This window comes from Miniopterus schreibersii (assembly GCF_964146895.1).
Source record: "Miniopterus schreibersii genome assembly, chromosome: 3".
NCBI classification, from domain to species: Eukaryota; Metazoa; Chordata; class Mammalia; order Chiroptera; family Miniopteridae; genus Miniopterus; species Miniopterus schreibersii.
The window spans coordinates 4,442,712-4,468,389 of record NC_138103.1 but is presented as its reverse complement, the minus strand read 5'-3'; the positions used below and the strand labels follow the sequence as shown (position 1 = coordinate 4,468,389).

General features: G+C 39.4%; 1 protein-coding gene across 1 annotated transcript in view; it reads left to right on the top strand.

Annotated features, from left to right (window-relative positions):
• LOC308554459 (phospholipid-transporting ATPase ABCA3-like) overlaps positions 1 to 25,678 on the top strand; it is a 244,167-nt gene that overhangs the window by 206,532 nt on the left and 11,957 nt on the right. The window contains exons 22-24 of the mRNA XM_081131699.1: positions 7,112 to 7,299; positions 14,533 to 14,658; positions 14,896 to 15,090. Of these exons, the coding sequence (XP_080987825.1) occupies positions 7,112 to 7,299; positions 14,533 to 14,658; positions 14,896 to 15,090 (509 nt within the window). The remainder of the gene's footprint in view (positions 1 to 7,111; positions 7,300 to 14,532; positions 14,659 to 14,895; positions 15,091 to 25,678) is intronic.

The window sequence follows — 25,678 nt, the reverse complement described above, 5'->3', positions numbered from 1 at the left end:
AGAAACTACAACGTAAGAGTGCAAACTGTTTGTCTCCTTGGAAATAGTCCCCCTGTCCCAGACTTGGTCCTTCAGTTCCAAAATCTTTTTTTTTTTTTTTAAATATATCTTTATTGATTTCAGAGAGAGGAAAGGAGAAGGAGAGAGAGAACTAGAAACATCAATGATGAGAGAGTCATTGATCGGCTGCAGCCCGCAACCCGGGCATGTGCCCTGACCGGGAATCGAACCCTGATCGCCTGGATCCTAGGTCGATGTTTAACCGCCGAGCTATGCCCGGCCGGGCGCAGTTCCAAAATCTTAACAGCACTCACTTGAGAGCAAGGTAGGGAGGTGGGAGAGTAGGAGGTCCTGTGGGCTGACTCCTGCCTAATTTAATGCAGCACATCTTGACCCTCTTAATGAGATTTTTTCTGAAGAAAACAAAAAAATATGCAACAAATATAGTCATCATTAAACCATTTTCCCTTCCTTTGAGACCTGATTTTAGCAGGATTCTAGGAGAGGATAACTGCTGGTAATAATCACAAATAGGATTTTTTTTTTGGTTTTAGAACATTCCTTGGCTGAACTCCTGTATCAACATGAACTTTGAACTCTATTCATCATTACAGCTCTGCCTAAGTGGCAGAACTTTGCCAAGAGAGCTTCCAGACTCATTCCCTAACTTTAGTTGTTGGCCTCACACAAAAGGAAACAGTGTGTGTGGTCCAAGCACAGCTTTTAATTCTTTTGCATGCTTCTCCGAGAAGTGCTATTATGCCCTGTGAGGAAGACTTGAGGCCCTGCATAGGAGGCTAAAAGCCAAGCAGGACTTATGAACCCATGCTCATTCCCTAAGTCAGTGGTATTGTTATCAATCACTTTTATACTATCTATAGACTCTACCAAGTGTTCTGCCCTACTACAGCCATGTGCCACATAATCATGTTTCGGTCAATGACAGACCACACATGCAACAGTGATCTCATAAGATTATAATGGAGCGGAATTTCCTGTAAGTGGAAGGATATGTGGTTCAGGAAAAATTTTTTTCTCTGATTGGAGCAATATCTGTGGGGCTTGGCAATAGATTCCCTCTCACTCACAGCACTTCAGTTTTGAGAGCACAAATGACATTCCAATCAGTCAGCCACTGACCTGTTTCAGCACAGAGGAGCCTGACCCCCCAACGCTACATATTCAGAAGATGCTACAACCCTCCCAAATATGGCTTGATGGTCTTCAGAGTACATTATTGTAAATAATTTGTTGAGGACATAAGATCCTGTACAAGGACACAGGTCCACAGAAACTACCTCAACCAGTATTAAGTGCCACTGACACTTTAGTAAAAGCTTTCTGCATTAGGGTGGAGCCAGCCCGTCCCTGGACTCTGGAAATATTTTCAGGTTGTAATGATGTACAGCATAGATAAGTTATATTTCTTACATCAGTTCAATGTCAGAGAGAGCCCTTGTGCCAGATAGGGCCAATGGAACCAAAAACAAATTTCCAAAGTCAAAACATTGAATCCTCAGTACTATAACTCTCCATGTTAAACACCGTCTTTTTTATGGATACCACGAAGTTCCTTAATCTGACCTCTACTACAACATGCAAGAGCCAAAACCACAGTGCCATGACAATCCCCAAGGTTCCTTTCTCTCTCCATCTTGGTTTTATATTCCCACTGCTCTTCAGAGGCCCCTTCACTCCCTCTTATTACTATTATGGTGGTCTGTTCCTCAGCCAGCCAGCTTCTCCTCAGTATTTCCAGTCAGTTCACCCCACATCCTACCCATGGAGCAGCATTGACAGATTTCATGTTTTATTTCTGAACCTATTGGAAGGAAGCAGGGGGAGGGCTTGTGGGACAGTATTTATAAAGTCTACAGTAGTGGTGAGTAATCTCCTGGGTCTTCACATTCATTCACCACTCACTCACTGACTCACCCAGAGCAACTTCCAGTTCTGCAAGCTCCCTACATGGTAAGTGCCCTTCTCTTTAACTCTATAATTGACAAATCCATGCTACAAGCTATCAAGGTGAACAAGCTTACTGACTTAAATAATGAGTGTTCTCAAGGATCATCTGCTAGATTGGTAATTCTCCTGGAATTGTTTAGTTATCTTGGGGAAGTTTTTTATGGGAGATTCATTACTTTCTTATAATTGAAACTAATCTATCCTCTTTTTATTTAATTTTTAATTAAATGAAAATTTATTGGGGTTACATTGGTTAATAAGGTTATATAGGTTTCAGGTGTACATTTCTATGATACATGATCTGTATATTGCATTGTGTGTCCACCACTCAAAAATCACAGGCAGTATAATTCCTGGGACCACCAAAACCTTCATAGATAATGTGTTACTGATGCTTCCTAGTTACCACTTTGCAATGAGTATCAGCAAATTCTTTGATGACTATGAACTAAAAAAACTATGTGTCCACGATTTTAAAAACATCTATGTGAACTGCACTAAAACACGTGAGTATCTGGGGCTCCCCATATCCTTAATCACAACCTATTCCTTTCCAGACTTCCACATTTAAGCTTAGGTTGTGGAAAATAAGAAAAACCTGTTTATTCTGCAGTGGAGAGGCTTGCTATTTTGAGTGGTTTTCTGCACCAAAGTTACTTTTACAGACTTGGGGGAAGGAGGGAAATGAATCCTTAAAATAAAATCCAAGATAAATTTCATGAGGTCACAACCAGACTTAGAATGAGTTACTACCAGTCACTCACCTATTATGTGAAAATAGCTTTACGTACATTATTTTGAATATGTACAGCACCCTTCAAGTTAGCTAATATTATCCCAGTTTTATTCCCAATGAGGAAACTGAACTCCTCCTTATTTAAACTGGAGATTTAATAAGTTCCCTAAAACACTAAGCTTTAAGTGTCACACAGAGAAAAGAAAGGCAAATTCGCAGACAGATCAAAATGAGGGGGGGAAAAGGCATTCTATTAAGTTTTCTATATTTTAGGTTGATTTCATATTTCAGACTGATTCTAAAAATTGATAAGCCTATTTATTGTGTGTGTGTGCGTGCAATTTGTTGTAGAAGCAAAAAATTTATATGCAGCCACAAAAAGAAAAATGTAATTTTATTTCACTAAATCTGCAGAATAAAATATAATTATTAGGGTCAAATTATATTTTCTTAAAACCTCTGAATAATAAAAATGTCACATTTTAGTTTGCATCATATTTGGATTGTAAAATCCTCTCTCTGCTTTTTAAAAAAACTCTATTGAGTTATTATAAGTCACCAGCTTTAATTAATTAACTTATTTATTTCATTTATTATTTTTAGTAAATTTATAAAATAGTGCAATCAGTACCATGGGGCAACATGAGAATATTTCCATCATTTGAAAAGGATGCTCCATGTCTGTTTACAATTAATCACCATTACCATGTCCATTCCAGGGGCCACTAATATGCCTACTGCCTGTATAGAGTTGATAATTCTGGATATTTTCTATAAGTAGAATGGTTTTATATCTGCATTCTTTCATTTACAGTAATGTTTTTAGGTTTATCCAGGTTATAGCAGATCTCAGTATTTAGTTCCTTTCTGTTACTGAACAGTATTGCATTGTATGGCTGTATCTATTCATCAGTTGATGAACATTTGTTTGGACAAAAGTTGTTAAGGGTGTCTTTGAAAGCGTAAAAGTTTAGAATGTTGAAGGAGTTCAAATTGGCTGCAGAGTAGGTGGAAGTTGCACTTGCCTCCTCCCAGGACCATAACATAAGAGAGACTAAAGTAGGGAAAAATCAACCTGAATAACCATCTGAAGACCAGTTGAACAGAAGTCTTATAACTAAGGATTTAGAGAGGAACCCCCATCAAAACCAGTAGAAAGGGAAAATATAAAATGCTTCCTGGAAGCAAATGAAAAGGAACACACAACAACCCATAATCTATGGTAGAGGAGAGTTGATAGCATTACAGGCTTACCTCAAGAAATAAGAAAAACCTCTAATAAACAATCTAACCCTACAACTAAAAGAAATAGAAAGAGAACAACAAGAAAAGCCCAAAGTAGAAGGAAGGAAATAATAAATATCAGAGTGAAAACAAAAGACAAAGAGGCCCCCAAAAAAATACAAGAGATGAATGAATTCAAGAACTGCTCCTTTGGAAAGATAAAGAAGACTGATGAACCTTTAGCCAGACTCATCAAGAAACAAAGTGGGACTACCCAAGTAAATAAAATACTGTTACTTCAGATGCGAAGTAACAGCTGACAACTGACACTACAGAAATACAAAGGATTGTAAAACAATACTATGAACAACAACTATATGCCAAAAAGCTGGACAACCTGGATTAAATGGACAAATCCCTAGAAACATACAATCTTCCAAAACTCAATCAGGAAGAATCAATAAACCTGAATATGCCAATAACAACTGATGAAATTGAGGCAGTAATCAAAAAGCTCCCAGCAAACAAAAGCCCTGGTCTGGATGGCTTCACAGTGGAGTTTTACCAAACAGTCAAAGAACTAACACCTGTTTGCCTCAAACTGTACCAAAAAATCCAAGAGGAAGAAACACTTCCAAGCTCTTTTTATATGAGGCCAGCATTATACTAATCCCAAAACCAGATAAAGACACTACAAAGAAAGAGAATTATAGGCCAGTATCCCTGATGAACATAGATGCTAACTAAAATCCTCAACAAAATATTAGCAAATTGAATCCAACAATATATTAAAAAGATCATACACTGTGGCCAAGTCGGATTTATTCCAGGGGTACAAGGCTGGTACAATATTTGCAAATCAATAAATGTGATACATCACATAAATAGAAAGACAAAAATCACATGATCATATCAATAGATGCAGAAAAGTCATTTGACAAAATCCAGCACCTATTTTTTATAAAAACGCTCAACAAAGTAGGAATAGAGGGATCATACCTGAACATAATAAAGGCCATATATGACAAATCTACAGCCAACATCATACTCAATGGGCAAAAAGAAAGTTTTTCCCTTAAGATCAGGAATCACCACTCTTATTCAGCATCGTACTGGAAGTCCCAGCCACAGCAATCAGCCAAGAAGAAAACATTAAAAGGCATCCAAACTGGAAAGGAGGATGTAAAACTGTCATTATTTGCAGATGACATGATGTTGTACATAGAAAACTCTAAAGACTCCACCAAAAAACTACTAGATTTAATAAATGAATTCAGCAATGCAGCAGGATACAAAAATTAACACCCAGAAATTCATGGCATTTTTATACACCAATAATGAACTCTCAGAAGGAGAAACTAAAAAAACAATTCCATTTACCATTGCAAGAAAAAATTAAGATACTCAGGAATAAACTTAAGGAGGTAAAAGTCCTGTATTCAGAAAACTACAGGACATTAAATAAAGATATAGAAAAGGATATAAACAAGTGGAATCGTATACCATCTTCATGGATTGGTAGAATTAACATAATTAAAATGTCCATACTACCCAAAGCAATCTGTAAATCAATGCAATCCCTATTAAAATACCAACAGCATATTTCACAGCTCTAGAACAACTACTACAAAAATTCATATGGAACCAAAAAAGACCCCAAATAGCTTCAGCAATCTTCAGAAAGGACAAAGTTGGAGAAATCACAATACCAGGTATCAAGTTATACTACAAAGCCATTGTAATCAAAAAGTCTGGTACTGGCACAAGAATAGGCATAAAAATCAATGTAACAGAACAGAGAACTCAGAAATCAATGTAAGCCATTATGCTCAATTAATATTTGACAGTGGAGGCAAGATCAGACAATGGAATAAAGACAGTCAGTTTAATAAATTGTGTTGAGAAAATTGGACAGGTACATGCAAAAAAATGAAACTAGACCACCAACTTACAGCATACACCGGAATAAATTCAAAAATCATTCAAGGACTTAAACGTAAAGTGTTTATTTAAGCTAAGTGTTATTACAAAAGAGTCAAAGAGATATAAGTTTTTAAATGTTAAATTTTAAAAGTTACAGTAAGCTAAGGTTAATTTGTTATTAAAAGAAGATACTTTTTGTAAATTTAGCATAGCCTAAGTGTACATTATTTATAAAGTCTAAAGCTCCATTTAATATAACGTCTCTATATACATGTACCTTTATATTACAATTGCCTGCAGTATTCATACAGTAACATGCTGTACAAGTTTGTGTCCTAGAAGCAATAGGTTCTGTGGTATAGTAAGCTATACCATCTAGGTTTGTGCACTCTGTGATGTTCACATAATGACAAAATTGCCTAATGACACATTGCTCAGAAAATATTCATCTCTGTCATTAAGTGATGCATGACTATGTAATGAATATGGACAATAATGTACCTTAATGATGTACTGTGATAAATATTGCTATATCAGCAATCATTATAATACATAAATGTATCAAACAAACATGCTTATATCTTAACTTACACAATGATACATGTCAAATGTATTCACAAAAAGAGTTACAATGAGATATCACTTCACACACACTTGGATGGCTATAATCAAATGTGGAAACTATTAAAGGTTTGGTAAGGATATGAAGTAGTTCTTACTCTCACACATTGCTGGTAGGAATATAAAATGTTGCACCTGCTGTGGAAAAGTTTGGTGGTTCCTCAAAAAGCTAAACACAGATTTACCATATGACCCTGCAACTCCATTCCTGTGTATATACCCAAAAGTTTTAAAACAAGTATTTAAACAAGAACTTTAAGGATATTCTGCATGGCCTATAATAATGGATAGATATGCCATAAATACCTTTATTTTGCTTGCTTTATTTAATTACTAAGCATTCTGTCCACAAAGGCTTAGCCTTTGAAATTTATTGAGTATTTAGTAACGTGATCTCCTATCAAAACTGGTAAAAAGTATAGAAAAATTATTGGCAGGAGAACTTTCATAGTAACTATAAATATCAGGGAAGATCAAATAAGACAAACAGAATAAGAAGACAATTACTTATTATCTGTGTTCCATACTTCTCTAAATCTAACTTAAAATTCATTTTCAATCCATATTTCTTAACATTTGGTGTTATCTTAGACTATGCATCAGTTTTTAAAATAAGGCTCTCTCTTTTGTTATCCCCAGTTATTGACAATAATGTCTATAGTTTTGGAAAGAATGGAATTGCAAAGTTTTTGATTTCACTGGCTGCCCTGGGCTTATTTTATTTCCTCATACTTTTTTGTGTGGAGACTACATCCTGGAGATTGAAAAACTTTGTCTTTAAAAACATTGTGTTTCGAGCATACAACACATTCCTGAAAGTCAAGAAGGTGAGTAACAGACTTTTGATACAACTGAAAAAAAGCTCAGTGTTAGGCCAGAAAGTATTAATTTGCATATTTCTATCTCTATTGTTTGATAGTATCATTTAATTATACCAAGATGTAACTTGTACTAATTTGAATTACAGCTCTTTCATCTTAGTTCGTATTTTAGGGTCTAAGCTTTGAATCCTCTGCCAACCAGGAAACTATTTGTAATGGACTGACTATGATAAAACACATATGTATATGTATTACTTTAAAATGTATTTGGTTGCAATTATGGAACTTTTTATTTTTTTCTTCCTTTTTTTTTTTTAATTTATCTTTATTGTTGAATGTATTACAGGTGTCCCATTTTCCCCCCCAATTGACCTCCTCCACCTCACTCCCATCCCCTCCCCAGGCCTACACCCCATTGTTGACTGTGTCCATGGGTTATGCATATATGCATATAACTTCTTTGGTTAATCTCTTCCCACCCTCCACCTCCCTTCCCTCTTTCCTCTAAAATATGATCGTCTGTTGCCTGCGTCAATGTCTCTGGATCTATTTAGTTTGTCAGATTCTTTTGTTCATTAGCTTCTTCTTAGAGAAGACCCTTCAACATTTCCTGTAGTGCTGGTCTGGTGGTGATGAACTCCTTTAGCTTTTCCTTGTCTGAAAGCTCTTTATCTGACCTTCAGTTCTACATGATAGCTTTGCTGGGTAGAGCAATCTTGGTTGTAGGTTCTTGTTTTTCATCGCTTTGAATATTTCTTGCCACTCCCTTCTGGTCTGCAAAGTTTCTGTTGAGAAATCAGCTGACAGTCGTATGGGTGCTCCCTTGTAGGTAACTAACTGCTTTTCTCTTGCTGGTTTTAAAATTCTGTCTTTGTCTTTAAGATTTGGCATTTTAATTATGATGTGTCTTGCTGTGGGCCTCTTTGGGTTCCTCTTGTTTGGGACCCTCTGTGCTTCCTGGACTTGTAAGTCTATTTCTTTCCCCAGGTAGGGGAAGTTTTCTGTCATTATTTTTTCAAATGAGTTTTCAATTTCTTGCTCTCATTCTTCCCCTTCTGGGACCCCAATATTGGGCCTCTTGAAGTTGTCCCAGAGGCTCCTTATACTATCTTCATATTTCAGGATTCTTTTTTCTTTTTCTCTTCTGGTTGGGTGCTTTTTGTTTCCTCATGTTCCAAATTGCTGATTTGATTCTCAGCGTCCTCTACTCTACTGTTGATTCCTGTAAATTATTCATTTCAGTTCATGTAGCCTTCATTTCTGATTGGTACTTTATTAAGTCATTGATTTTCTCAGTTATTTTCATACTACTCTTACTAATATTATTGAGCAACCTTATAACCATAATTCTGAACTCTGTATCTAGTAGCTTGCTTGGTTCTATTTCATTTAGTTCCTTTTCTGGAGATTTCTCTGTTCTTTCCTTTGTAACATGTTTCTTTGCCTCCACATTTTGGCTGCTTCCTGGTGTTTGTTTCTGTGTGTTAGATAGAGCTGCTATGTCTCCTGGAATTTGTAGAGTGGCTGTGTAGTAGGTTTCCTGTAGGGTCCAGTGTCTCAGCCTCCCCAGTCACCTGAGCTGGGCCATCCAGGTGCTCCCCTGTGTGGGCTGTGTGCACTGTCCTGTTGTAGTTGAGCCTTGGATGCTGTTGGCTTCACTGCAAGGATTTGACCCCCAGGCCAATCAGCTGTGAGGACCAGCTGCAACTACAGCCAGAGAGCTGCTGTGCTGGAGACACCCCATGGAACAGGATTTACTTCCGTGGGGCTTTGGTGTTCACCAAGTGCGCCTCTTGAGTGTCACTCGTGGATGTGGTAGGTTTGTCATCCAGCGTGGTCGAGTCTGACCACCAGGTGCACTGTCTCCGGGGCCTCAACCTTCATGTGTAATCTAACAAACTAGCCTGGTTCTCCTCGGTATCTGGAAATCAAAGTAAACTGAATTTCCTATGCTCTTTAAGTTCACTCTCAGTCTTTTTAACATTTAAAATTAGAAAAAGTCACAACTGTCCATGAGAAGCGAAAGATAGTTCATGAACCATAAAAAGTGAAAAACATTACATCTTCATTGATAGATTTTTCTTTCAACACTGGTAATATATAACATCACTGCCTTTTTTAATAATTTATCTTTATTGTTGAAAGAATTACAGATGTTCCTTCTTTTTCCCCATTTACCCCTTCTACCCTGCACCCACACCCCGCCCCAGGCCTTCACCACACCATTGTCTGTGTCCATGGGTTATGCATTTATACATATAAATACTTTGGCTAGTCTCTCCACACCCACCTACCCACCCCCACCTTCCCAGACACCACTGCCTTTTAGACCTAATTGATTCTATGAAGTGGAGTATTGATTTCACAAAAAGTTGGCTATTAAGCTTGTTGGTCTTTTTTTTTTTTTTTTTTAAATATGTCTTTATTGATTTCAGAGCAAGGAAGGGAGAGGGAGAGAGAGAGATAGAAACATCAATGATGAGTCACTGATCGGCTGCCTCCTGCATAGCCCCTACTGGGGATGGAGCCCACAACCGGGCATGTGCCCTGACCCGGAATCGAACCCTGATTGCCTGGATCCTAGGCGGACACTCAACCCCTGAGCCATGCTGGCCGGGAAGTTTGTTGATCTTTTTGTGTTTAAACCACTTGGAGTTCATTTAAATTCTTGGATGTATAGATTAATATTTTTCATGAAATTTAAGAAATTTTTGGCCATTATTTCTTGACATATTTCCATTACATAAGTGAGGTCATATTAGACTTTGATTCACACAGTTATTAAGAAGGTTAATTATCTGTGAAGGGCACATGCCCAGCACATAATAAATAATAAATGTTGGTTTTTAGTAGGAGCATTATTGTTGCTTATTAACACATTTATTTTCCTCCTCTTCCGCTGCCACAAAACTTCCCAGTGTCCCCTATTTCAATAACTAACACTATCACTTCTGTATTTGTTGAACAGAGAAACCTGAGACTTGGCCTTAACTCCTTTTTCAAGTTTCATCCCTAATATAATCTATCTAAAACCTATGTACATGTCTTTCACTTTGTTTCAAAAGGTCTTCTTGGTACTTGATGCTGGAATCAAACATTTTCTCTGGTGGCTGCTATATATGCCCCAGAAAAATCAAAGGATTGAGTGCCCCCCTGTAATGTATATCATAATGCACTGTCCAGACCCCCATGCAGTGGAGTTGGCACCCCACTTCCGGGAGTGCTGGCTTCAGACAATTCAGCTGTCATCATCTTGATGGATGCTTCAGCTGCAGAGAGCCTCCTCTCCCAAAGTGACAGTTCTTCCCAGATTACCTGCATCCAGTCACAGATGCAGGAGTAAAATGTTTGATCATCTCAATGCCACTCAAACAGCATCAGGCTTCCCACTGGGTCAGCTGAGGATGTCATTTGACCTGCATCACAACTTGATTTCTACCCCCTGCCTACTCCTGATTTTTTTTTCTCCCTTCCACAGGTGTTGGTCCCAAGAGAACTCCACCTGCAGCAGTTAGTACCAGGAGAGGTTTGAGAAGATACACAGTCAGATAGGATTTTAGTGAGGTCCACATCACGGGTGGTAAAGGAAGTATAATAGCCTCTGGCTCAAAATAATGGTCTAATTGTAAAAACTTTTATCAGTTCCGAATTGGGGGGATATACCAGAGGAACAGAATGCACTGACTGGTGCGATATATCAAGTATTCTTTTTTTTAAATGGGGAAATAGCAACTGTAAGAACAGTGAGATTATAAGTTATTGGTAAGCTCTTGGCTTCATAGAATAAAAAGCTGAGAGTTAGTAGGAAATTGAAAGCCAAGTGTGAACGTGAAAGAGGCTCTTTGATATCTTGTAATGAGTCTCTCGTTTCCTGCCATGAAAGAGCAGAAAAAAACGAGTCCTATGATCAAGATCTAACTTTCAGATTAGATGAGCTCCAGGAAGATCAAACTCTCAACCAAGACAGATCTGCTCTGCCAAGATCTCACCTCCTGTTAAAAAAGAGTGAAACCCTAATCCACCAGATGGAGACATCTGAGTTAATGACCCTCAAATCCTGATTTCCCTGAACTCTCTGAGTGTACAGAGGTGGCACTATCAGATGAGGAAAATACAGAGGCCTCCACTGCAAAACAGCATATGCTCATTCACAGTTGTTTTGGTAACCAACCAATTACTCTTTTAGCAATCAATAGAACACAAGAAACAGAAAATTAATAAAAAAACTGCAAAACACCATCTAACTAGATCTAATTGGCATTTAGAGAGTATTGCGCCCAATAAGAGCAGTACACATGGGACATTCACCAAGACATGCCATTCACAATTTTAAGAGATTTGAAATAATGCAGAGGATTTTTTCTGATCATCATGAAATTAAACTACAATTTAATAACAGAAATATAACAGGAAAATCTCTAAACACTGGGAAATTAAGCAACATGCTTCTCTGCAACCTGTCAGTCAAGGTGGAAGTTGCAGAAGAAATTAGAAAATACTTTAAACTGAATAAAATGAAAATGCAACATATCAAAACTTGTGGGGTGCACCTAAAGCAGTCTTTTAATGGGAATTTATAGTATTAAATACTTACATGAGAAAAGAGAAAAGGTCTCAGTTCAATAACTGAAGTTTGTACCTCAATAAATTAGGAAAGGAAGAGTGAAATAAACTCAGAGCCAACAGCATTTAAGTAAACAAAAATAAGAAAAGAAATGAATGAAACTGCAAATAGAAATACAATGGAGAAAAATCAGGGGATGCAACAAAAAACTCATTCTTTGAAAAATGATTAAAATTGATAACCCTCTAGCCAGAGTGACTATAAAATAAAAATAAATGACACATGATCAGCAATGTAAAGGGAAAGAAAACACCACACGTGGACAATCTCACTGATAAATTCTACCAAAAAATTAAAGAAGAAATAGCATCAATTCTTGCAAAGGAAAGCATAGAGAATATAGTCAATAATATTATAATAACTACCTATGGTCCCAGGTACTGGAAATATCAGGGTAATGCTCTGTAAAGAATACATTTGTCTAATCACTATGCTGGACACCTGAAACTAATAGACAGTAATATTGAATATAAACTATAATTGAAAAATAAATTTTACAAACAATTCTACACAATTTCTTCTGTAATGTAAAAGAGGTGGGAGCATTTTCCAATTCTCTTTATGAAGCCTTATTACGCTAATACAAAAATCAGAGAAAGTACAAGAAACCAATATCCCTCATGAACACAGACACACATCCTCAACAAAATATTCACAGGTAGAATCCGGGAACACGTGGAAACAATAGCACACCATGAGCAAGTAGGTTTATTTCATAAATGGAAAAGCTACTTTAATATTTGAAAATCAGTCAATGTTACCCATGTATTAAGAATGTCAAGAAGAAAAACCACATGTTTATATCCACATTTCACACCCATTTACATGAAACTGTCTGCAAATAGGGAAGGGAAAGAACTGTCTCAACCTGCTTATCCGCGGGCCCGCTTACCTATGTGAAGCCTACAGTCCACCCAGCGGGGAAGGACTTGCTGCTTCCCCCTGGGACTGAAAGTAGAGCAGGGACCGTCTCCCTTCCCCTCCTGTGCAACCAATTTCAAAACTGGAAAAGAGCAGTTTTCTTCTCATTCTTTTGATTGTTATGTTCACTGAGCTGATTATATTCTCCAGCTCCACTCCTCCTTAACCAGTACTATTAACTGAGTACTTGATGTAAAAATAGGCAATTCAAATCAATCAACTTTTGCTCAAGCAGTACCAATTACTAATCACAACGTTACCAGACGGGCCGGCGGAGCAGGTCTGCCTCAGGCCGGCCTGTAGCATGTGGGCCTTTGACTTCCTGCAGGGAAGATTTCACAGCATGAGTCCAGGTGGGTTTGAGAGTATGTTTACTAATGCTGGGGACAGTGAAACAAAGGAAGGAATTAGGGTGGAAGAAACAACATGGAGAGCCCAGGGGGGCTCTGCTTTGGCCCCTAGAAATGCTATAGGAAAGCAGGGAGCCTGGGCAGGGCTGCTTCAGCTCACCGGGAATCAGAGAAAAAGGGGTCTTGGAGACAGGATCAGAGGGTGAGCCCGGGTCTAGCTGCTGCTGCCCACCGTTCCCCTGGTTGCAGGTTTCATGGGGACCTTAGAAATAAGAATTCATGCCTGGGGAGGCGCATGGGTGTGCTCTAGAGCAAGCCTACATTGAGTCTTTGTCCCGAGGGCTTTTTACCCATTTTTTTCTCTATAGGCAAGAATCTTAGGGGAGGGTTTCAGTAGAATAGTCATCAGCTTCCCAGGTGCATTTTTAATATGCTAATGCATCAAAATGAGTGGATAGGGGAGTTTTGGATAATTCTTTGGTCCATTTTACTATTTTACTTTTATCTTAAGTCTGTTTGGCTTTAGCGGGGTTTTTGTTACTTGTCCCCCAGACTTCATCTGTCCTTGGGTTTAGCTGCACAAAAGGCATTAATCGGGTCTCCGTTCTCTATTCCCCAGCCAGGGTGATTTAAGCTGTGCATTCTCTCCTTAAGGAGGAGGGTATGAACCCTTTGCTCTCAAGTGTCCTTGGGTGGGGAAGATAAGAACTTGCAGCTCACAAGCTCGCTGCTAGCTGCCCAGACTGTTTGGCCTCGTTTAATTTTCTTTCTCAGTTTCTCCATTCCACTCACTGGGGGATTTTCCTAGCTGCTTACTATCCTGCTGCAACAAGACATGCCGAGTCGTTTCATTTCTGCTCTTTCACTAAGGTCCCAATTGCTGACAGTGGCCTTTCTTCCTGTCCCTGCCCTGTGCTCATTCTCTCAATAAATCTTCAGTTCTTCACCCTCAGCTCAGCCTTCCCTGAACAAGGAAGAGCCGTTAGTCTCCTCTCTTGATTCCCATGGTCTCTTGAACATCTTTAGTTGTAACAAATCATACTAGACCATGGTTTCGATATGGCTTTTGTTTTCCATGAAGTGTCCATATTATGGCAAGAAAGTGCTGCTTCCTCATAGTGGTAGAAAATTTTGTTCATGTCTGTAGTTTTGAAAAGTAAGCAAACCAAGAATAAATTTGTTCATAAGAACTCAGGAAATTGGTAGGAAGGCTATTGAAAATTAGTCCAACATTTTCTGACATCCTTAAAATTACTCCTTCAGGTCAGCTTTCAAAATACCACTCAGTCTGTACAAGTTATCTACAATGTATTCACATCTGTGGCCCTTGTTTTGAAAATATAGGCTACAGTGCCCATCCAAGTGAGCAAGGAATATATGGATAAAAACACAGAAAATGAAAGGCAGAAAGTCTTGGCGCAGCCTCCTACGTTGAACAACAGCCCACTGCTTCTCAAAGAGCTAATGAAGGTAAAGTCACTCAGTGACACTATTGCCTGAGCGTCATCCCTGCCCAGAGTTCATTGGTAGTGTTACTAATTTGTTGGACTTCTATGGGATCAATGTATATTCTGGTAAAATAGGTGGCTGAAAGGGAAAGTGCCCTTGTAAAACTGTTGACAGCAGCAATCCACAGGTGTCTGAGGTTATAGTTGTGGTTGACTTACCATCAGTGCTTTATATGGTGTGATTTTTTAATGTTCTCAGATTTATTTTAAGTGTCCAGTTGTAAAGGCTGTAAGAAATGTCTCCCTTGTCGTCCAAAATTCTGAATGCTTTGGATTACTTGGATTAAATGGAGCTGGAAAAACCACTATATTGAAAATGTTAACTGGAGATGAGACCCCAACCTCTGGAGTTGTGTTAATTGATGGCATGAGCATCACTGAAAATATCAGGAAGGTATGTGCGGTCCTGATCGCTGAGTTGGTGCCCCAAGGGAGGGGGTAACCAAGCAAGTGGGTGGGGGACATGAAGGGGAAGCTGGAAGCATTCAGATATATAAGATGATAGATAGATAGATAGATAGATAGATAGATAGATAGATAGATAGATGATAGATAGATAGATAGATAGATAGATAGATAGATAGATAGATAGATAGATAGATAGATGATAGATAGATAGATGATAGATAGATGATAGATAGATAGATAGATAGATAGATAGATAGATAGATAGATAGATAGATAGATAGATAGATAGATGATAGATGATGATAGATAGATGACAGATAGATGATTGATAGATGATAGATGATAGATGATGATAGGTAAATGATAGATATGATAGATGATAGATGATAGATGATAATAGGTAAATGATAGATTAGATAGATGATAGATAGATGATAGATAGATGATGATGATGATGATAGATGATAGATAGATAGATAGATAGATAGATAGATAGATAGATAGATAGATAGATGATAGATAGATAGATAGATAGATGATAGATTAGATAGATAGATAGATAGATAGATAGATAGATAGATGATAGATAGATAGATAGATAGATAGATAGATAGATAGATAGATAGATAGATAGATGATAGATAGATAGATGATAGATGTTAGATAGATAGGATAGAGTTAGAGAGAGCAATAGAGACAGGGAGATAGAGACAGAACAAGAGATAGAGACAGAGATTCTTTACTCAAAAATAACATACTCGGGGGACAGTGATAGTCATGACAACATAGTGAGTTTGGGAAAAGGCAAGTGTTCTTTCTGGCTGAAACAAAGTATAAATACTGCAAATGGGTCAAACTAGAAACAGGAAGTGCAGTTATTTCACTTAACCTAAATAGAGTTTGATATAAAACAATGACTAGAAAAACTAATTGTGAAAGATATTAAGAAAGCAAAATTCACAGGGTGCAGGCTCCATTTGGATGTGGGTTATGAGGAAAGGAAGGGAACCTAAGAGTGCCCAGACTTCTGTCTGGGCCAGTGCATGGGTGGTAAGCTCCCTCACCAGGACAGCAGCCCCGGAGCCGGGTGTGGGGAGGAGCGCAGGTTGAGTTTAAGGTGTCTGTGACACGTCCAGAGGGAGGGTAGCCGATAAGTAGCTGGAACCTGTGCTAGTGTATTGAGAGAGGGATATGAATTTGGGATTCCACAAAGTACAAGTGAGATTTAAACTGTAGAAATAGATGAGATAATCTAGTGGGAGCGTTATATTAATGAGAAGAAAGATACGGACTGTTCCTAAGTATGGAGACAGAAAATGACTGGAAAAGAAATAGGGGAGAATTGGGGAGTTAGGAGACTCTAGATAAAGTTTTATCACACAATCCACATAAAGAGAGAATTTCAATAAGAAAATGAAGCAAAGCTGTCAGACAAGACAGACCTGAGGAGTGCCCCTGGACGTTGCTGAAACCTGAGTGCGGTGCATGGCCAAGGAGACAGGTGAGGGTGGGGGAGCGGGTGGGGCCCGCCTCAGAAGGCCGCTGCCAGCCCTGAGGAGGAAAGAGTGACGCGCCCAGTTTAAGGAGATGGCAAGGACGGAATTGTAATTTTTAGCAATTAGAACATATTTAAGTAAGTGAAAACAATACTAAAAGAAGATTAAAACATATAGTAATATGTGCTATCTGAGAAAAGAAGGTATTTATTCAAATGGACCATAAATAAAACAGCATAGGAAGGGCTCATTTCCTCTCCTACCCAGCTTTGCCTCGTTCCCTCCCAAACCCACACACACAAAAAGCAACCACTTTTATCATGCAGCGGTTCCTATGTCAGAACCATCCACTATAAAGATCTATTTTCCACTTTATCAAACAAGAGGTAGTATGCTACACACAGTTTTCTGGATCTTGCCAAATTGCTCTCCATATGTGGACTACACCATCGGTGTTTGAGAGCATGTGTTTCCCTGCACTGACCACAGCAGAGCCTCTGATCTGTCTTTTGGACTTTTGCCAGTCTGGTAAGTTTTGGGGGTTTTTTGCTGGATCATATGGTAGCTTTATTTTTTTTTAATTTATCTTTATTGTCCTTTTTCCCCCCAGTGATCACCTCCACCCAGCATCCACCCCCAACCCCCAAGGCTTTCTCTACACTATTGTCTGTATCCATAGGTCATGCAAATAAGCATATAAGTTCTTTCATTCATCCCCCCTCCCCAGTCCACACCACCTTCCCTCTGAGACCCTCTATGTCTCTGGATCTGTTTTCTTCATCAGTTTATTTTGTTCATTATATTCCACATATGAGTGAGGTCATGTGATACCTGTCTTTCTCTGCCTGGCTTATTTCTCTTAGCATAATACTCTCCAGGTCCCTCCATGCTGTCCCAAAGGGTACGAGATACTTCTTTTCACAGCTGCATAGTATTCCACGGTGTAAATGTCCCACAGCTTCTTCATCCACTCATCTACTGATGGGCACCTGGGCTGTTTCTAGATCTTGGCTATTGTAAATAATGCTGCTATGAACATAGGGGTGCATAACTTTTTTCTGATTGGTGTTTTAGGTCTCTTAAGATATATTTCTAGAAGTGGGATCACTGGGTCAAATGGCAGTTCCATTTTTAATTTTTTGAGGAAACTCCATCCTGTTTTCCACAGTGGCTGCCCCAGTCTGCATTCCCACCAGCAGGGCACTAGGGCTCCCCTTTCCCCACACCCTCCCCAGCACTTGTCATTTGATGATTTGTTGATGGAGCCATTCTGACAGGTGTGAGGTGATATCTTATCGTTTTAATTTGCATCTCTGATGATTAGCATCATTGAGCATTTTTTTCATATGTCTCTTGACCATCCGTATGTCCTCTTTGGAGAAGTGTCTGTTTAGGTCCTTTGCCCATTTTTTAATTGGATTGTTTGTCTTCCTTTTGTTAAGTTGTATGAGTTCCTTGTATCTTTTTGAAATTAGCCCCTTATCAGATATGCTATTGGCAAATAAGTTCTCCATACAGTGGGCTCACTTTTCATTTTGTTGATGGTTTCTTTCAGTGTGCAGAAGCTTATTTTGATGTAGTCCCACTTGTTTATTTCCTCCTTTGTTTTCCTTGCCCGAGGAGATGTATCTGCAAACACTGCTACGAAAGATGTCTGAGATGACATCTTTCTTCTAAGATTTTTATGGTTTCCTGACTTACATTTAAATGTTTTATCCATTTTGAGTTTATTCTTGTGTAGGGTGTGAGTTGATGGCCTACCTTCATTTGTTTTTGCATGTACCTGTCCAATTTTCCCAGCACCATTATTGAAGAAACTGTCCTTATTCCACTGTGTGCTCTTGCCTCCTTTGTCAAATATTAATTGAGCATAAAGGCTTGGTCAATTTCTGGGTTCTCTGTTCTGTTCCATTGATCTGTATGCCTGTTCTTGTGCCAGTACCAGGCTGTTTTGATCACTAATGACTTTGTAGTATAACTTGACATTTGGTATTGTGATCCCTCCAACTTTGTTCTTCTTTCTCAAGATGGCTGTGGCTGTTTGGGGGCTTCTTTAGTTCCACATAAATTTTTGAAGTGTTTGTTCTAGATCTGTGAAATATGCCACTGGTATTTTGGGGGGGATTGTATTGAATTTATAGGTTGCTTTGGGTATTACGGGCATTTTAATTATGTTAATTCTTCCAATCCATGAACATGGCATATTCTTCCACTTGTTTATATCTTCCTCTATCTCTTTTTTCAATGTCCTGTAGTTTTCCGGGTACAGGTCTTTTACCTCCTTGATTAAGTTTATTCCTAAGTATCTTAATTTTTTTGTTGCAGTGGTAAATAGATTGATTTTTTAGTTTCCTTTTCTGTGAGCTCACTATCAGTGTATAAAAAATGCCATCAATTTCTCGGTGTAAATTTTGTATCCTGCTACATTACCAAATTCATTTATTAAATCTAGGAGTTTTTTGGTGGAGTCTTTAGGGTTTTCTATGTACAATATCATGTCATCTGCGAATAATAAGAGTTATACTTTCTCATTTCCAATTTGAATGCCTTTAATTGTTTCTTCTCATCTGATGGCTGTGGCTAGGACTTTCATTTCTGTGTTGAATAAGAGTGGTGAAAGTGGACATCCCTGTCTTGTTTCTGTTCTTAGGAGAAATGGTTTTAGTTTTTACCCATTGAGTATGATGGTGGCTGTAGGTTTGTCATATATGGCCTTTATTATGTTGAGATATGATCCCTCTATTCCCACTTTGCTGAGAGTTTTTATCAAAAATGGGATTTTATAGAATGCTTTTTCTGTGTCTATTGATATGATCATGTGATTTTTGTCTTTCCATTTGTTTATGTGATGTATCACATTTATTGATTTGTGAATAAATATTGTACCAGCCTCGCATTCCTGGAATAGATCCCACTGGCTCATAGTGTATGACCTTTTTAATGTATTGCTGGATTCAATTTGTCAGTATTTTCTTGAGGATTTTAGCATCTGTGTTCATCAGGGATGTTGGCCTGTAATTCTCTTTCTTTGTAGTGTCTTTATCTGGCTTTGGAATTAGGCTAATGCTGGCCTCATAAAAAGGGCTTGGAAGTGTTCCTTCCTCTTGGATTTTTTGGAATTGTTTGAGTAGGATGGGTGTTAGTTCTTTGAATGTTTGATATAAACTCCCTCATATTACTGGGGATGCAGCATCCCACAAGTTTTTATATATTGTATTGTCATTCTCATTTGTTTCAATGCAATACACAGATGATGTATCATAAAATTGCATACTTGAAACCTATATAATTTTTTAACCAATGTCACCCCAATAATTTTTTTTTAATTAAAAGTTAAAAAATAAAAGAGTTAAATATTATTCTCTCTCACTATGATAGAAAATGGACTTTAAAAATCATTAATGTTGAGTTGTATGAGTTCTTTATATATTTTGGATATTAATCCCTTGTGGGAGCTGTTCTTGCAAATATCTTCTCCCATTCTGTTGGTTGCTTTTTGTTTTGTTGGCAGTTTCTTGTGATGTGCAGAAGCTTTTTAGTTATATATTGTCCCATTCATTTATTTTTGCCTTTACTTCCCTTGCCTTTGGGAATATTCTCAAAGACAAAGGTCCATAAGTTTAGTACTCTGTTTTCTTCCGTGTAATTTATTGTTTGATAGCTTATATTTAGGTGTTTGATCCATTTTAAATTAATTTTTGTACATGGGGACAAACTGTAGTCCAGTTTTATTCTTTTGCAAGTGGCTTTCCAATTTTCCCAGTACCATTTATTTAGGAGGCTTTCTTTTCTCCATTTAATATTTTTGGCTCCTTTGCTAAAAATTTGAAAACATTGATTCACAAATATATTCATTGCTGTGTTCATTGCAGCATTATACACAGTGGCCAACACATGAAAACAAAGTGTCCTTCAATAGATGATTGGGAAAAGAAGATCTGATACATTGTTACAATGGAATACTACTCACCCATTAAAAAGGTGAAATATTGCCATTTGCAACAATATGGGTGGACCTTGAAAATATTATGCTAAGCAAAATTAGTCAGGAAAAGCTAAGAACTATATGATTTCACTCATATATGGAATATAAAACTGAAACTCATAGACACAGACAACAGTATGGTGGTTGCCAGAGGAGACCAAATATATGCTGATGGAAGATGATTTGACTTTGGGTAGAGGGCACACAATGCAATACAGAGATCATGTGTCATACAAATGGACACTTGAAACCTATATAATCTTATTAACCAGTGTCACCCCAATAAATTTAATTTAGAAATTAAAATTTAAAAGTATTAATGCTGTATGATATTTGAATAAGACAATTAACAGGCTGAATTAAATATATAAAAATGTACCAAACAATTGAAGAATAGTAACAGTTTTTTTCATACACACAAGGAATATTTATTTAGAAGAACTGATCACTGTTGGATTAAATTAAGGCTCAACAAATTTCATAGATATAAAAACATAGAGAAATGGATACTTATAAAAGTACTGTTAAAACAATGTACAACTTTGTAAATACCAAAAGAAAATAAAAATGGAATAAACACCAGTCATATGAATACTAAATATAAATAGGTTTAAATTACCTATTATTTTTAAAAAGAGCTTAATTTTTTTATCAGTAGAAAAATCAAACTTTAATACATGCACATAGTAAATTCACATAGGCATGAAAATTCCAAAGATAGTGAGGCAACACTGGCTTTATATATGACATTTTTGGACAAAGGAGAAGAGGGGTGGACAGAGCATTAGATTTCGTGAGATGTGCAGTTTACAGGTAGTTGAGGAAGAACAGAACAAACATGGTAAGAGAATTCTTGATAGGTGACTCAGAAAAAAGGGGAAATGGGGGTGTCTGGCTAACAAGCACCTGCTTGACACCCTTTTGTTTACCAAACTTAATTCAAATTAGGCTAAATCAGCATTCCAAGATCTCCTTCCTGAAACAGGTTTTTCTGTCTGAATCTCTTAGGCAGGAAAGGGGGGAGGGTTAAAGCCTCATTTTGTCTTGTTTCTTTTTTTTATCTTTATTGTTGAGAGTATTACCGGTGCCCCATTTTCCCCCCAATTTACCCCCCCCCCCGCTTTGCTCCCATCCCCTCCCCAGGCCTTCACCCCGTTATTGTCAGTGTCCATGGGCTATGCTTATATGCACATAACTTCTTTGGTTAATCTCTTCCCACCCTCCACCACCTTCCCTCTTCCCTCTGAAATATGATCGTCTGTTGCCTGCGTCAATGTCTCTGGATCTATTTAGTTCGTCAGATTCTTTTGTTCATTAGCTTCTTCTTAAAGAAGACCCTTCAACATTTCCTGTAGTGCTGGTCTGGTGGTGATGAACTCCTTTAGCTTTTCCTTGTCTGAAAAGCTCTTTATCTGACCTTCAATTCTAAATGATAGCTTTGTTGGGTAGAGCAATCTTGGTTGTAGTTCCATATTTTTCATCACTTTGAATATTTCTTGCCACTCCCTTCTGGCCTGCAAGGTTTCTGTTGAGAAATCAGCTGACAGTCTTATGGGAGCTCCCTTGCAGGTAACTAACTGCTTTTCTCTTGCTGCTTTTAAGATTCTCTCTTTGTCTTTAACCTTTGGCATTTTAATTATGATGTGTCTTGGTGTGGACCTCTTTGGGTTCCTCTTGTTTGAGACCCTTTGTGCTTCCTGGACTTGTAAGTCTATTTCTTTCCCCAGGTAGGGGAAGTTTTCTGTAATTATTTTTTTCAAGTAGGTTTTCAATTTCTTGCTCTTTCCCCTCCTTCTGGCACCCCAATAATACCAATGTTGGGCCTCTTGAAGTTGTCCCAGAGGCGCCTTACTGTCTTCATATTTCTGGATTCTTTTTTATTTTTGCTCTCCTGGTTGGGTGTTTTTTTGTTTCCTCATGTTCGAAATTGCTGATTTGATTCTCAGCGTGCTCTACTCTACTGTTGATTCCCTATAAATTACTCTTCATTTCAGTTCATGTAGCCTTCATTTCTGATTGGTACTTTATTAAGTCATTGATTTTCTCAGTTATTACTCTAATAGTCTACTTAAACATCCTTATAAACAAAATTCTGAACTCTGTATTTGTTAGCTTGCTTGCATCTATTTCATTTAGTTCCTTTTCTGGAGATTTCTTATGTTCTTTCCACTGTGACATGTTTCTTTGCCTCCACATTTTGGCTGCTTCCAGGTGTTTGTTTCTATGTATTAGGTAGAGCTGCTATGTCTCCTGGAATTTGTAGCGTGGCTGTGTAGTAGGTTTCCTGTAGGGTCCAGTGGCTCAGCCTCCCTAGTCACCTGAGCTGGGCCGTCCAGGTGCTCCCCTGTGTGGGCTGTGTGCACTGTCCTGTTGTAGTTGAGCCTTGGTTGCTGTTGGCGTCACTGGGAGGAATTGACCCCCAGGCCAATCAGCTTTGAGGACCAGCTGCAACTACAGCCAAAGAGCTGCTGTGCTGGAGACACCCCTGTGGAGCAGGATTTACTTCAGTGGAGCTTTGGTGTTCACCAAGTGCGCCCCTTGAGTGTGTCACTCGTGGATGTGGTAGGGTTGTCATCCAGCGTGGTTGAGTCTGACCACCAGGTGCACTGTCTCTGGGGCCTCCCAGGAGGTGCAAAGGCAGCCTCTGCCAGTGCCTTGCCCTGGGCCACCCAGCATGAGCTACTCAGCAAACCATAGTTAGCTGCTACTTGTTCTGGGCTTGGAGATGTCCAGGAGAGGCCAAGCTATGAGCCAATGAAGGCTGCAGCTAGTGCCAGGCCTGGGGCCACTTATCAAGCTGTATGGGGCCCGCTGCTGCTTGTTTGAGAGATTTTAGGAAAGTCCTAAGCATGAGGCTCGAGAGGCCACTTGCACAGAAAAGCCCCTGGAAGTGGCCCAGTGAGCCTGCAGGTGGGGAGGGGCGGGGCCTCCGGGAATCACGGGGCGGGGCCAAAGATGTGAGTCTGGGCTGGCAACTCAAATATGGCGCCTGCCTGCCGGCTGTGTGACGAGAGGACTTGCCAAAGGAGCCATGGCTTCTGCCAGCCCTTCTGCCCCTCCAGCTCTCGCCCCTATTTCAGGCAGGTTAGTTCCTCCCCAAGTGTCCCAGGTCCTGTCAAGCTGCCGCCTGGCTCTGGGCTCAGAGGGAGCATCCGAGTGAGTCCGTGCCGGGCCCTTTGAGAGGAGCTGCCGGGGCTCCCGCAGCCTCTGTGACCCTCAGCCACAGTCCCTGTTGGTTTCACAGCCCAGAGTTGTGGGGACGACTCTTCCCAGCCCTGGAGCCCTGGGCTGGGGGCCTGCTGTGGGGCTGGGACCCCTCACTCCTCCAGGAAACCTCCACCGCCGAGATTCCCTCCCAGGTTTCAGCTTCAGCACCAGGTGTGGGCCCGCAGCCGTGCCTCAGCCATTCAGCCCCGATCCGCCCGCGTCTCCGCCCCTCCTACCGGTCTGGGTGCTGCCTCAGTTCCCTGGTTGTAGGGCTTCTGTGCAGCCAGATCTCAGGAGGCTCTGAGTGATGGTGGTTCTGTATTTTAGTTGTAATTTTGATGTGGTTGCGGGAGGCGGCGGGTGCAGCTGCTACCTACGCCACCATTTTGTTTCTCTTGAGTCTTATGTCTTAATAAATAGCTTAAAATCAATATCCTAATAGGGCAGCTTCAGGGTGGCAGAATTTGGGGGGGGGGTGTTGTTTTGTGTATTGGGTGGCATTGGTTAATAAGATTATGTAGGTTTTAAGTGTACAGTTCTAGTACATCATCTGTATATTGCATTGCATGGTCAAGGGCACGGTACCTGGGGCAAGGGTGGCAGAATTTTCGCCCTTTCAGTCCCACTTTTAAAGCTTTAAATAATAAGAGTTTTACATTCTAGAAGCTAAAGTTGGTAGAATGTTCCATATTTTAGTGATCCAATTCTTTGTTAGATGGGCCAGGTACAGAAACCTGGGTACAGAAACTCACCAAGGCAGGAAGCCCCGGATGCCTAGCAAGGGGTGAAACTGGGAAAACAAGAAGCTTGTCCCCAGGGTAACCTATCCTCCCCAGCATATGTCTGGTCATGCGGTTTAGACCCCCTGAGCATTCCTCCCTAAAGATAACATCTAGGCCTCAGTTGTATTTCAGCTCCAGGCCCAGATAAGCAGCAAAACCAGACAAGTGGCACTGTGGCTGCCTCAGGACCAGATACATTGACCCTGCCCTGGCACTGACCAATCAGTGGATACCACGACCCTGAAAGAGCACACCCGGAAAACTGATGAATATTCTATTGAGACCCTCTCCTGAGACCTCTCCTAAGATTCCCACCTGTAAGAAAAAGATAAATACACTCAGGACAAAGGACCCAGTGTGCTCCCCACGAAGGGAACCACCAGCACCATTTCCATCCCTCTGAAGGGACCCATGAGACTTGCAACCAGGGGAGCAATGGGCAGCAGCAGCTTATTGCAGGCTTACCCCCTGAACCTGTCTCCAAGGTCCCCATACCTGTTTTCTTTCTCTCTCCAACTTCTCAGTGAGCCAGAGCAGCCCAGCCTAGTCTCTCCTGTTGCCTCTTCTATGCTCTTCCTTGTTTCACTGTCCTAAGTGTATTTTTGCTGCCATCACAGACCCAATACCCTTTGGCTCAGTGCTGTGTAGCCCTTCCCTTTGGATACCCATCCTTTTTCAATAAATTCAATTTTTCTTTGTTCACCATCTGAGATGGCTATTTAGTCTGCCCAAGCAGCACCACATTAACCTTTCAATTTAGTCCTGAAAATAAGTCAGTTCAGTTAAGTTGTTGAGTCTCATTTCAGGAGAAAACAGTGCAGATAGGCTCCCAGAGTTAGGCCTAGATTGTATAAGCAAGCAATCAGGTATTTACAGAAGACTAAAACAAAGAAACAAAGATTAATGATCAGAGAAAATTATAAACCAGTTTCTGAATCTGTAAGGCTGTCCATTGAGAAGATTTCTAGATTTGAGTCTGAAAGCTTCTTTTGCTGGAATGAAGGCAGACAGTGATAAATTTTTTTGGTTTACAGTTTGAATGTCTTAGATGTCATCAGATGCTCAGGAAAATTCTGCATGGCTTACACATCGTCACTGAGATTT